The 14984-nt window shown below is 41.3% G+C and overlaps 1 protein-coding gene across 1 annotated transcript; it reads right to left on the bottom strand.

Moving 5' to 3' along the window:
* Window positions 1-714: 714 nt before the first annotated feature.
* LOC131895195 (lysozyme C-1-like) lies at window positions 715-6899 on the bottom strand. Its single transcript, XM_059245616.1, has 4 exons — window positions 6764-6899; window positions 4964-5125; window positions 2014-2092; window positions 715-1535 (listed from the first exon to the last, which is right to left on the bottom strand). The coding sequence occupies exons 1-4, from the start codon at window positions 6897-6899 to the stop codon at window positions 1469-1471; spliced, it is 444 nt and encodes a 147-aa protein (XP_059101599.1). The 3' UTR covers window positions 715-1468.
* Between the last annotated feature and the right edge of the window lie 8085 nt (window positions 6900-14984).

The raw sequence follows: 14984 nt of genomic DNA, 5'->3' as shown, positions 1-14984 counted from the left end.
TGGGACTGGGACCTGTCCTTAGTGCATGAGCTGGCTGTTTGAAACCTAGGGCCTATGCTGGGACACTTTGCTCTGCCTTGGTGCAGGGAGGAGGAGACTGGACCTGTCTCAACTGAATCTACCAGGCTGAGCTGACTCCCCAGGGGAGACCTTGCCTTGGAGGGGGTGGGAATGGGGATGGATTGGGGGGAGGGTGGGGGTTTAGGAGTGCGAGGAGGGAGGATGGGGGAATTAGTGGCTGATATGTAAAATTAAATTAATTATAAAAATGCAAATACTAAAAAAAAGGAAGTGACGGGGAACTGGCTGTCACTGTAGTAATGTCTTCGTGTCTACATGACTGGAGGTTTCACTGTGTGGGAATTACCTTGTCCAGGGCCTATTAGGGTCAAGGGAGATATGTCAGCTGGCTTGTGAATATTACCCCAGAATATCCAGCTTGTAGTATGTAACCAGGGTGTAGGCAATGGCTACGTGTAGGTGCAGATATAGGCACATGCTATATGTTGGAGAGGATATAGGCACAGGATATGTATAGGTGAGGATGTAGATGCCGGTTATGTTTAGGTAAGGCTGTAGGTGCTGGACATAGAACCTATTAAGAGTGTCATGTTGATTTTTCCCAATATGTGAACCATTTCCCCAGAGACAGCATATGAGAGTAAAGAAAGACAAGGTGTGCATTGAAATCATTTAATGCTCATTTTTATTTTTCAAATATGCTTAGTTTTGCTGATACAGGCTCATGTGTCTCAGAGTTAGTTGATAAACATGAAGGTACTGTAAGAAAGTTAAGGGCTAACACAGAGACTAATCTGTCCTGAATACTTCATGATAAGCTAGAGGCATGGAACATTCTCTGAAGAGTTAACACAGACTGACACATGAGTTAAGAATTTGATTTCAGCACTATGAATGGGCCAACTCTAAGATAAAGGTCACACATATCATGACACCAAGTTTCTGAGTTGAGGCAGACTCAGTTCTATCCACTCAAGAGTTCTGTTTCCTTAAAAACTAGCCTTACCTCACACAGTGGCTGTTCTTAACTGTCTGGGTGTTGAGCCTGGGAGCTCACACAGCTGCCATTTCACCCAAGATCTACTGTCTCCTTACATATTTGCTGTATGTCTATCCAACAGTGGGGAGATGAAGATTAGTTTCAATGAAACTTAATGTGAATTACTTCATAGGTGAAGAACTGATGTACAGAGATGTGTGTGACACTCAATGCTAGATCACTGTCACCAGCATCTGCTGCTTTGGCTAACTGAAAAATGGAGGCTTTCCATAAAACAGTAAACACATTAATCAGCACTAAGCCTCTTAGGAAACAGTCTCCATGTTGCTCCTGTTTCTGATAAAAGCCTGCTTGTCTGAAGGGGGAACCAAGGAAATGTGACCTTTCCCATAACTACTTCTATAGTGAGAAAGAGACAGAGTGAGCTGAGGTGGAGGCACACAGCGGTTAGACTCCACAGTTTTTAATGTACTGGGTGACATCTTCATGTTGACAGTGTCTTATCCAAGCCAACCTGTGGAGGAAAATGAGACAGGGGGAAATGGTTAGAATTGTGTCCTCTGTCGCACACATTCTCAAACCTGTGGGGGGAAATAGTGTAACAGTGACACTAACGGAGACTGTGTTCTGTGTCAAGATCTAGTGTGAAAACCCAGGCTATAGCTCCACCCAGAACCTACAGCTGACTGGTGGAGCTGTGTCTACATGGCTGTTTGATCCTCTCCAAACCCTGGGCAGAGCACAGGATGCTCAATGTCACTGTGACATCACGAACACAGAACTGTTAACTGATGTTACAAATAGTCTGGGGGCCTGAGAAGGAAGCAGTCGTGTGTGGAATTCTCACAATCTGGAGAAATTCTCTAACCCTAATGATGGAGTGAAAGGCTCCAGCTGTACCCACAGTGCTCAGAATAATACTTGGGTCTTAGAAAGACTCACCACACATATCAACAGAACCAGCAGTTCCCCCTCCCAGAGTTCCAACATACCATGCTCTAATGCCTTGTGGATCCCTCACAACCCTCTTCGCACATTGTATGGCTTGAGTGATGTCATCCTGGAGCAAAGCTGAAAGACAGGGGTGAGAAAGGACCAGTACTGTTACAGAAGCCATTTTCAGTTCAGACCCAGCCAGCTTTCTTCTGTGACGCTGAGCAGTGCATGCAGGAAATTATTTTGCAAGTGTCCCTGCATCTGTGATTATTGGAGACAGCCTCTCTTGATTCTATGCAGGTGACATGGTGTAAGTCATTTTATTTCTCATTTATAAAGTCCATGGCGGGTTGGCATATACTTGAGTGTAGAGTGTTCTTAGGATTCCAGCACAGATAAAAAGTAAAGAACACATTGAGGGGTCACTGGATGCTGTGGGACTGTCAGGTGTCTTGAGGGAAGTTCCTCTTTGTTCTCACACTGGAAAATAGAACAAGCCAGAACTGTCACCTGGGTCTACCAGTGGAATTTATCATAAAGTAACACAGGTGCTGGACAGATGGCTCAGTAGCTAAGAACACTGGATGCTCTTTCAAAAAACTTGATTCCCAGAACCCACATAACTTCTTCTGGCTTCCACAGGTACCAGGCATGCACGTATTACACAGTCCTCTATGCAGGCAGAACACTCACACACATAAAGATAAATGAATACTTTAAGAAAGAAAACAATACACAAGCCTTGTAGGAATAAATTTCTTCCTGGAAATTTATAATCGGCAAAATAGAAGCAGCCAGGTGCTTTAAGACTCAAGATTTAAGAGTGGTATTTTCAACATACAGAGAATTGTTACTATAATTTTATTCACTCTTTAAAATGAGAATTCAGGTAACGTCATTACTATTGATGTAGTTTTGAGTAATAACCATATCATGAAGCTGTGCAAGTATAATTTAATTTGTGTAAAAATGTAAAATCTGTACTTTTTATGGGAGTACATATGTGGATGATATAACTTTACTAGACCTACAGTATAGATTTACAGTCTAGAAGAGTATTTTCCAAAGTTTCCAGTTATGTCAACTCTCTGAGCACTCAAATTGGGAGTGATGTTCCTCTTTGCTTGTAGTTTCTAATACCTTTCAATGACTGTAGATGGGTCAATGAATTTAAACACAATCGTTTTAAAGATAAGCTAAGCAGGCTACAAAGACTGTTCCACCATCTTTTCTCTTCTGAAAAATTTTCACCAACAAATTTAACAAATTAGGAATTAATAGTTCACTGTTTAGAGTGCTTGACTAAAATGTAGCAAGTCTTGGGTTCAATTCCTACACTGGAAAAATAGAACACCATTGACCAATTTAATTCATGCACTAAAAATTATGTATTACTTCTCTCGCCGCATGAGCGCAAGTTCTCCCATCCCAGACCACAATCCTGATATGAACCTTGTTTGTTTGTTTCTTGTTAAAAATAATTTTCATCTTAAATACACCAATCTGTGTTATTTTGTTAGATCAGATAATTTCAATCTAAGAATTAGATTGTTTGGACATGCAAGCTAAGGAGTTTAAAAACAGAACTTGATGTTAGTAATTCACTCTAAAATCCCTCAACACAAAAAGCACATTGTAGGTGGACATTTCTGTTCCACCAACAACTCCAAATACCCAGCAGTCGCTTCCCAAATTACCACACAGAAGATAATATTAATTATAAATGCTCAGCCATTAGCTCAGGCTTATTACTGACCAGGTCTTACAATTAAGTCAATCCATAATTCTTATCTATGTTTAGCCATGTGTCTTGGTACCTTTTCTCAGTTCTGCCTTGTCAGCTTGCTTCCTCTGTATTCTGCTGGTGACTCCCGACTCTGCCCTTCCTCTTCCCAGAATTCTCCTAGTCTGTTCATCCCATCTATACTTCCTGCCTGGCTACAGGCCAATCAGCATATTATTAGACCAATTCCAGTGACAAATCTTTACAGTGTAGAAGAGCATTATCCCAAAACAGTACGTCAGTACATACACATAGAAGCCAGTTGGACAAAATGGCAGTTGTTTAGTGGTACCTTGTTATATAGATTTTATTATAGTAACATATTCATTTGTATATGTTAGAAATCTTTGTAATAAAATCCATTCAGTCATAAATGACCCTATGGCAATTTCCTTAACTACTCTTAAGTAAACAGCTAGAATGCAAATCTCTGGGACAAAACACCAGTAAGACCACTTATAACTAATTAGTATATATTCCAGAAATTTTCACATGTTATAAAATGACAACTTGTCAAAAATGTTTATTTTTCTTAATTTCAATTATGTGTCTGTGTATGGGTGAGTGCATGTGAGTATAGGTTAAAAAATCCCACCAAGTTTTAATGATACAGCTCTTTATTTTTAATTTTCTATTAATTCAACAAGTGTGTCTGTGTGTGCTGGTATATGCACCAGTGAACGTGCACATACATGTATATGTATGTAGAAGTCAGAGGACACCCCAGGAGCTGTTCCTTAGAAGCAGACCACATTGTTTTTGATACAGGGTCTGCCATCGGAACTGGCTTACAGATTAGCCTCTGCTGATTGGCCAGTGAGCCCCATGGATCTGTTGTCTCAGAATCCCTACTGCTGATCTTACAAATGCATGTCACCAAATTCATCTTTTATGTGGGTGCTGAGGGTCAAACCTTGGCATTGGGGACTCTTCTGTCTAAGCTTCCTGGCCAGCCTCTCTTTATTTTGTTTATTCATTTAGGATTTTGGAGGTGGAACCTAGGGCCCTCTGATTGGTAGGCAAGGCATTCTATCACCAAGCCATGCTCTAATCCCAATGTCTTCCTTGGTTAATGTTGATGTGAATAGCAATGACTTTCTAACAGTCCAGTCTCCCCAGGTTCCTCATGCTTCCTTCAGTGATGTCTCCTGCACAGAATCTCTGCTCTTGTACATGAAAGCAGGTGGGTTGTTTGCTATCCCTTTGACCCCGCCTTGTCTTACCACTGCAGGGGATCCCACACTTATTTGGCAGTTTCGGCGTTTTGCCATCATCACACCAATGTTTACCACTGATCTGAAATATCCCATAGACGGTGACTCGGGCTCCCAAGTTCCTTTTAAGCTTTGAGTTTAAGTGACTTTTATGCTGAGCCATACATGCCCCTAAAAAGAAAAAGAATATTCACCAGTAAGGAGCAACAGCAAATGATTTAAATTAGAAACCAAAATTAGCTCTTGGATCTGGCTGTATTTCACAAGTGATTCATGTTATAAGTACAATCATATGATTAAATTATAAAATATTCTCCCACTAGTTCACGCTGGGTTTGGCTGTGTTTCCCAGTGTAGTCTCTGGTCTTAAGGGATCCTCCTGCCTCTGCCTTTCAAGTAGGTCAATTTGATGTACCCAGTCAGCAAGTGAAAATCTTCAAGAGCCCCAAAGAGAATCTCTTTGAGGACAAATCAGTTTGCACTGAGAATAAATGAGATAAGGTCATTTTAAAACACTCAATAGATGGACTGGTCACAGTGGTGCTCTCTTTTATTCCCAGCAGGCCATAAGCAGAGGCCAGAGAATCTGTGTGGGTTTGAGACCAGCCTGGCGACATAGCAAGTTCCAGGCTGGTCAGAGCTATACACTGAAACCATGGCCCCTCCTCCCCAAAATAAACTAGCTGTTTCTTCCACTGCTTTTCCCTCCCTCATCTATTCTGGAGATACCTCTGCCTAAAATAGAAACACAAACAGTAGTTAGGTGGATTTTATAAATTAATATCAAATACACATGCTAATAAAACGTTCCTATTAGAAGAATAAGGATTTCCTCAGAGATATGTTCTTATAACTAATGTGAATTTGTATGTTGTTAGAATTCTTTTTCTTGTCTTTGTCACTATGGATACAACTTTGGCCCAGACCATGCCATCTCTTACTTGGATTTCAGGAGTGTGTACGATCACAAATGGCTGATAAGAATATTTAAATTGAGAACATTAGAACAGGAAAGGCTATTCTGCAAATTCATCCAACCATCCATCCATCCACCCATTCATCCATCCACCCATCCACCCATCCATCCATCCACCATCCATCCATCCATCCATCCATCCATCCATCCATCCATCCATCCACACATATATTATCTACTCACTCATTCATGGACAAATGTTGAGTAGTAACCACCTTCATCGAATCTGATAAGCACACTAGTTACAAGGACTTAAATGGCGTAGGCCATGAACAACTTTTTTCATCCACCTCTTCCATTATGCAAAAAGAAAGACCTTCCCAGAGTGAAGAATTGTATCAAGTCACTTCATACTCAGTTTCAGAAGACCTCACTTCAGCAGCAAGTAGGGGTAAATAGGATCCCTCTGCCCTGCATAGAAAGTTCAAAAGGTTTGAAAGTTTTTCTCTCTAAAGGTCCATACCATGGTCAGAGAAAGGAAGACACATCCCAGTCACTCCAGGCTCTCAGAACTCAAGTTCTGAATGAGTGAGTCCTCCCATCTATTCTCACCCACTGTGGGCTATTGAGTCTGAAGCAACTGGAAAACCTAGTGACTCTCCAAGAACACCTCAGGTCCTATTGCCTTAGCCTGGGAAGATGTCCCCTCCCATGCCATCACTTCATATCTCTGATGAAAAAGATGAACATTGATGTTTGTAATCAAACCAAGTCAAATATGCAGAAATCCTAAAAGCTTATTGACCCCAGCTCCCTCTCTGCTCACTGATTGCTTCCTTGTACCTGTTCTGCAGAGGGTGATTATCTGGAGGGGTCAAGAAGAGGAGACTTACAGTTTGCCAGGCTGATTCCCTCGAAGTTATCCATTCCATGCTTTTTCATAACTCTGGCAAACTCACATCGCTCAAAGACCTTGGCCTGGACAGTGACAGAAAGCAGGAGGAACCCCAGAAAGAGGAGAGCCTTCATGTTGCCTGGGAATCAACTCAGCAGCTGCCCAGAATAGCCAGTCCCCAGTATTTAAGCATCTTCTCCTCCCTTCATCCTCTAGTGGTTTGGGGGCTCTACCTTTTGAGCTTAGTGCCAAGCAGGAAGTTCTTATTGATCCACAAACTTGAAAACCATTTTTATGTTTTCCCAATGTTTAAACAGAGACATTCTGTTCTATAGAGAATGATGAAATGATACCGTTTAAAGACTTGGCTCACATGGAACCAGGAGATAGCACTCTTCCTAAAACAGGGAGCTCATTTTATTTTATCTTGGATATTACCAGTATAAAGAAAAAGAAAGTGGTTATGTTTTACTGCTTAAAATAAAGTATGACTATACATCAATAGTCTTTTAAAATTAAATTGTTTTGTGTATATACCTTTACCACTTTGTATTATCTTTTTCACTTAAAATTATCTTGCAGAGAACTTCCCACAAAATGAATCTTGTAGTTGCGATATGTCATTGTTTCATCATCTTCCTTTTCTAGATGTTCTTGATAGTATTATAAATTTTGTATTTTTGCAAAAGACCCCAGTTGTGGGTCTCTTTTTCTGAGAGAAGGTTTCACTGTGAACCCTGGCTGGTCAGGAAATTGCTCTGTAGACTACGGTGTCCTTAAACTCTTCTGCCTCCTGAGTGTTGGGATTAAAGACATGTGCTACCATTCCCACCAGCGAAATTCTTTTTCCCTCTTTTAGGTTACTCATTTACATCATGTCCTAGCATAAGCAGAAGAATAGAAGACCAATATACTGGTCGTCATTTGATATAAGGAACAGTGACTTTAAAACCCTCAGGCTTTCAAGTCCACATCCAGAGTAATAGTTCAAATCTGTGCTATGTGTATCGAGTCGTTTTTTGGACTTTCTTTGGATTGACAGCCCCCAAATAATGACACAGAGACCTATTCTTAATTGTGAGAGCTTGGCCTTTAGCTTAGGATTGTTCCCAACTAGCTCTTATAACATAAACTAACCTGTTTCTATTAGTCTATTTTCTGCCACTTAACTTCTTCTCTGTATGTCTAATTCACTCTGTGTCTCAATGGCTTCTCCTGCCAGGCTAGATACTAATCCTGAATTCCTCTCTCTGCCCAGAAGTCCTGTCTCTTCTCTCCTCCTGGTCATTGGCCATTCAGCTCTTTATTAAGCCATTTGGGTGCCTTATGCAGGTGAGGCAAATCATAGACACATCTCCTCCCCAAGGAAAGGGCTTGGTCCTGATGCAGAGATGGAAGTAGTGATTAACTTGCATCCCTTGTGTTCTTTACAGTGTCACTTGAGGAAAACTTTTAGATTGCTAATTACTGAGGCCAGTGTGAGAAAATAAATGAAGGCCTTCCATATCAGAGCTGAGGGCTCCCTTTTTGAGTGGTGTTCAAGACCCACCCAAAAGTCACGAAACCCAGGTACTATCACCACCATTTTGGATCTGGACCTGTGTGGTGGTTTGAAAGGAAATGGCCCCCAAAAGGAGTGGCATTATTGGAAAATGTGGCTTTGTTGGAGGAAGTGTGTCACTGTGGGAGTGGGCTTTGATGTCTCCTAGGCTCAAGTTACTCCCAGTGAGACAGTCTACTCCTATCGCCTGCATATCAAGATGTAGCCAGCATCATGTCTGTCTGCATGCCGCCATGTTCCCCACCCTGATCCTCTGAAAAAGTAAGCCACACCAATTCATGGTTTTTTTTTTTTGTGAGAGTTACCTTGGCCATGGTGTCTCTGCACAGCAATTGAAACCCTAGCTAAGACAACCCATAAATCAATATATTAAGTATTAATAAAACTCATGTGGACAACATTCCTAATACCTTTCACAAAGGTCTTATTTTTGACTCTGCCAACCCATTTCCATGTTAGAGCATCAAAGGTCACTAGGAAGTAACAGGACTTTAAAAATGAAATTGACCCAAAGCAGCATGCCCAGGATTGGCCTAGGAAGGAAGCTCTCATTTGTACAAAATGCCAACATGACACTCAACTCTATCCGTCAATGGGACTTCCTGTCTGATTGGCCCAAGAGAGTGCCAGTTTTGTCTCCAAGTCATTGTTTGAGCATCCTATTCAAAACAAGAAAAATGCCACTTGTTGTCAGTTAATGTTGATTCTTTAATAATACAGACTGAAATGGATTTGAGGGAATCCAAAATGACAGAAACCAGAAAAGTTCACTAGATGTCTCCTTTGTGTCCTTCCTAACCCAATGATTCAGAACATATGGTTGTTACCTGTACAACTTTGTGCATTTTGTTGACAAATCAATTTTTCATTACAAACATTTGAACAGTTATGAACTTGTCATTTTTGGGGCATTGAATAGGCAAATAGTTACTCATCATCCAGAGCTAAACTACTATCAATGATTCAATATGACTACTCCAAAGACAATGGGTGGTTCCAATCTCAAAATTATTTCTCCTGGTGCAGGAGTTAGAAGCAGTAACAGTTTCTAATTATAATTTTGTTTCATTTGACATAGTGAGCAAGTGCCTTAAAAATAAAACAGCAAGCACACATAATTGTGGGCAGAGATTTTACTCTCCCTTTGTAGAAAATATGCATTTTTGCCACTTTTCTAGGTTGTTTACAGATCCCAGATAATTTTGTTGTATTACAATGGAAAAGAATGCACGATATATTCATAATTATATACTCGTCTTGTTTCCAAGGATAAAGGGATAAATTTTGATGCATAATTTATATCTATGAAGAGGGATGTTGACTGTGAGTCTGTCAAATATTTGCCTGTGGCCCCCAGAGTGGAAACAAACTTGAAGGCCAAAGCTTTGCCACAGTACACCACACTCTACAGAATGGACTTGGAATCTGTGTTTGAAGAATTGCCTCTATGGTTAACTAGTGCTGGGATTAAAAGCATGTGCCACCACACTTGGCTCTGTTCCCAGTGTGGTCTTGAACTCACAGAGATCCAGATGAATCTCTGCCTCCTGAATGCTAGGATTTAAGGCTTGTGCTACCACTGCCTGACCTTCATGTTTAATACAGTGGCTGACTTGTCCTCTGATCCTCAGGCAAGCTTTATTGTTAGAGCACAAATAAAACATCACCACACCCATGAGTCTGCATGCAAGATCCCTTAGTCAGGACACTAAGGGTTACAGCTCCTCTACAAACTCTAAAAATTTCTATTTGTTGCTGCTCTACCTTAACTCTCCTGCTTTCAAAATATCTCAAGTCAATGCACAAATGACTGTCTATTGAAACTCTGCCCCATGTTTACAATTTTACTGCTGAGTTTTCTCACTGCACTTGCACTTTTGACACCCAGAGTATTCCCTTCATCTTCTCTTCATCTTCAATGTTCCATCACTGGGTTCCCCTGTATTCAGAGAGTCACATGTTTAGGAAACTATTTTTCAAGTTCTGCTCTGTAGGATGGCTTATCCCTAACAGGCTTGAGGGCCGGCTGGCCTAAACAAGTAAAAAAGATACTTTTGTTGCATGGTGGTGGCACACGCCATTTATGCCAGCACTCGGGAGGCAGAGGCAGGTAGATCTCTGTGAGTTCATGGCTAATCTGAGCTACAGAGTGAGTTCCAGGAAACGCACAAGGCTACACAGAGAAACCCTGTCTCAAAAAAAAAAAAAAAAAAAAACAAAACACCAAAACTTTCTGAGAGCCAACCTGAGTCTGCCTAAGGGCCTTAGCAACAGCAGCTGAAACATGATCTGGAGATGACCTCGACCAATGAGAGGCAGCCATATCAAACCAAATGCATATTCATCAGACTTCCCCCCAAGGTGGGGTAGAGGGTATATAAGGCTTGCCTTTTCCTGAATAAACTGAACTTGTTTTGACATTCTCCCAGAGTCTGTGTTGTTGACTCTGCACCTACTTGGCCCCCTTCCCCTAAGGGAACAACAGCACAGGACCCTGCTACACTCCTCAACCGGTTGAACAGTTCTAAAGGGGGGAGTGTTGAATTGGGAAGTGATAGCTATGAAATAGAGGCATAGATGGAGAAAAAGACAGAGACACAAGATGGCTTTGGGAGGTTTCTGGGTCAATACTACAAACAGGAGTTTTATTACTCACAGCCTGTAAATATATGAAACAAGAAGAAGGGTGACAAGACCTCTCCCTTTCAAGGACATCGGGGTTCAAGGTACAAAGTACAGCTAACTGTAATCACCTCCTTAGTACTAAAGACATCGGGTGACCATGCCTTATGGCAGAGCATCCTGTAATTAGGCTTTGAAGTATAAGACACTTGGTAACCACACATTTGGCCAAAGCATCCTATTATGCAGCCTTGTGGGGGGCTGTAAAACAAGCTCAGACTCTCTGACCTCGAGTCAAGATGAAAACAAGACATAATCTAGGGTCTCTGTGGGCACCCCACATTAAATGACTTCTTAGCCTTCTAACCTGCCCTGGTGTCCATGGGCGGCCATGCTCACTGAATCTGTATTCTCTTAGTGTTTCCCAAGTTGTAGGGCAAGATTCAGACTACCTTTCCTGGATTCTTAAACAGACAGTCAGGAAATGATAGAGCTGGCCAGAAAGAGGAAGTGATGTAGCTGGGTGGAGAGAGGAAATAAGATGGCAGGGCACAGAAAGGGATATAAGGCATTAGTATACAGGTAATAGAGCTCTTGAACTGAGGATTTCCTAGTGGTAAGAACTTGTGGCTGCATTGTTCTATTCCTCTGATCTTTCACCATTCAAGATGTGCTGATTCCAGTTAAAGAACTCAAGAAATTAAAAACAGCATGCTATCAGTATGGACCTGTTGCCCCCATTACTCAGGTTCTGCTAGAAAACAGGGCTCTTGAAGCCTTGCATCCTGGGGACTGAAAACAGATGGCAAGAGCTTACCTTTCATAAGGGGACTATTTGTTGTGAAAAAATGCATTTGTGGAACAATGTCAAGTCATAGCTGATATAAATCAGACACAACAAATTTCCAGTATTTTGATATGCTTCCCAGAGAAGGCATTTATCGGGAGACAAATCAGCAGTTAAATTTTGATGTGGCAGTATACGTCCAGGTTAGTGCAGATCAAAAACTGTTACAGAGGCAGTTTGCTAGACTGGTCAAACAATCAATTTGGAGAGGCCTCATGAGGAGGAGTTGGAACAAAAGTTTTGCTGCTATTTGGTACCTGGGGACTGGACAGCTCAAACATATCTTTGGAAGTTGGTGGCAGCAATGCATTGGACTTTAGGAGAAGGAAAAGGAAAGATTCAGAATTATAGGGTTACTCGTACTTCACCTACCTGAAAAGCATTTTCTTGGCCCTTGAATTACATAGAACTTGTTGAGAAGTGTAATTTAACCAATTGAGAAATTTTTAAATTACTGCTAAATTCATGTTCAAATTAGATTATTAACCTGTTAATGTTAAGACATTGTTGTAAAAATGAGGCACAAGCTGAATGTTTTATTTGAAGTAGTACAATTGTTAAAGATAAGAGCTCATTTGAAATGTCAGTCTAAATTTAATTAGGTGTGTGTAACCTCTTCTGTTTACAATGAAAGTGTTACTTGATGGAAAGAGGTTAGAGCTAATCTGAGAGGAATTTGGTATGATGCTAAAGGAGTCCTTAGTTTTGTTTATTTGTTTATTAAGAATTTTTTCATTCATTTTACACACTAAAGATCCCCCTCTTCCCTCCTTCCATCCTCCCAGCCTCCCCCCTCTCAACCTACCCTCCACTCCCACCCACAAGAAGGCAAGGCCTCCCATAGGAGGCACATCAAATAGAGGCCAGTCTAGGCCCTTCAAGGAGTCCTTAGTTTTGATGTGGTTGCTTCAGGAGTTTCCTGATTTAAAAATGGCCAAGTTGGATTTTGATGCAGCTAAAATTGCTGTGGACATCCCAGATCATTTAAAAAGGCCATTGTATCTTGATCATCCTCTACTCTTTTACTAGGAGGTATAGCAGCCATAAGGAGCAGGTGTATTGCTGTGATTATTCAAACTACTTGCAAGCTCTTAGTGGAAAGCTGATTCAGAGCTGCATAATTAAGCTCTGCACCCTCCCTTTCCAGAGGGTGGTAGTCAGAGACAGGTAAGTCTTTCTTGCTCCCTGTCAACCTAAGACAGAGCACACTTGGCAGAAAGTGTGTTTCAAAGACGGGTAAGTCAGGATGGTGGAAGAAGGCAACATAAGACAGGCACAGTCATCTGAGGGGTCTGATGGACACTTTATAATATAATGAATGGGGAATTTGTGGGGGCCCACAAAGACCCCAGCTTGTGGATTGTTTCCATCTTGACTAAAGGTCAGAGAGTCTGAGCTTGTTTCTCCCCCATGCAAGGCTGCACAATAGGATATTATGGCCAAGGGCGTGGTCACCAGATGTCTTGATAGTCAGGAGGTGTTTACACTTAACTGTACTCTGTACCCTGAACTGTGATGTTCTTGAAAGGGGTGGTTTTTTTCACCTCCGTTGCCTTTATATTTAAAGGCTGTGAGTAGGGGCTGGGGAAGATAGCTCAGAGGTTATGAGCAAGGCTTGTTCTTCCAGAGGTCCTGAGTTTAATTCCCAGCAACCACACGCTCATAACCGTCTGTAATGAGGTCTGGTGCCCTCTTCTGTATACATCATAAATAAATAAATCTTTTTTTTAAAAAATAAAGGCTGTGAGTAATAAAACTCATGTCTGTGGTATTGACCCAGAATCCTCTTGAAGCTATCCTGTTTGTCTGTCTTTTTCTTCACCTATGTCTATATTTCATAGCTATCATTTCATATTTTACACTCCCCCCATCAGAACCATTCAACAGGTCAAGTGGGACTTGACAATTTAAAAGTTTTGCTCTTCTTTCCCAGTAAGGACAAGACTCAAAGGAAGAATGGGACAATCACCCTTTGGAGAGGATGAACTGACACTCTGGGTTTGAGACTCAAGGCCCAGCTTCAGGACTAGGATGTAGCTCAGTGGCAGAGTACGTTCTAACACATGTAGATCTCAGCTGCTGTGGTGTGGCTTTCTTTTCCAGGCAAAAAATGATCATCATCTCAGTGTAGAGAGTTTATCTGGTAGCCTTTGCAATGAGTAGAGTAGACTAGTATGGAATAGCCAGGCAATGACTTAGGACTGTCAGCATTTCTTAGTAGGGAGAGGAAGGGAGAATCCTGGGATTCCTGGATTCCAGCTATTATTCCCTTCTGTCCTTTCCCAACTGCCAGTGATTCTGGGGGATTATTGAGTATAATGTAGGTTAGCTGAGTGGGGAAACTCCATGATGCAGCTTCCATGATGTGGTCATTCATGGTGGGTGGGAATTTTCAGTGAAGCAGCTAGTTGTTTAGGTTACTCATGATTCTTTAAGTAATATCATATTTACATTCCGTAAGTAAACCTACTACACTCCTTGTTCACTGGGTTGGACTTTGGTGAATTGTTACTTTGATCTATTGTTGGTGTCCTATATAACTAAGTGGACTTTTGTTCATGTCCTCCCATAAAACAGTAAAAAAATACCCTTAAAGAGAGACAGGGTGGTTAAAATCCTGGTTATAATGCCATAATGCAAATGGGGAGATAAAACCTGCATTCTGAGCCCTAAGCCAGGACCCTTCTCAACCTGACCCTTTGGAGCAACTTGATTTCTGCCTGACATTAACTACCTCCAGGTAGGATTCAATATGATTCCTTTCTGTGATAATCTTCTCAAGAGGGTGCAACGACATTTTGATGCTAATACTTGTGACTTTCAATGAAATGGCCAGTTCTGCTCATTTGCTTCTGATGTCGCCTACACAGGTCGCAGATGTTCCCTTTGGCCTTTTAGTGTTTAAGGCTATTGAAAATCAATCAAAAATCACCACATACTTTCCAAAATCTATTAATAAGAAAGACAGGTCAATGCAAACATTTAGGAAGAAGAACTCAGAAAATGGGAGCTCGGGAAATCTTTAGAGCGAATAATTTACATTATATTAGAAAATAAAAATGTTAATGCATTAAGAACACATTTACTAGAAGAGCTCAGAGATGTTCTACATGTATATGAGGCCCATGGCAATGTCAAGAAGCCTCTTGGAGTGGGGGGAGGGCCTTTGCTCCACCCCATGGAATTCCT

This window comes from Peromyscus eremicus, chromosome 18 (assembly GCF_949786415.1).
Source record: "Peromyscus eremicus chromosome 18, PerEre_H2_v1, whole genome shotgun sequence".
Taxonomy (NCBI): Eukaryota; Metazoa; Chordata; class Mammalia; order Rodentia; family Cricetidae; genus Peromyscus; species Peromyscus eremicus.
The sequence above is the reverse complement of the archived record's forward strand: the minus strand, read 5'-3'. Positions and strand labels throughout refer to the sequence as shown.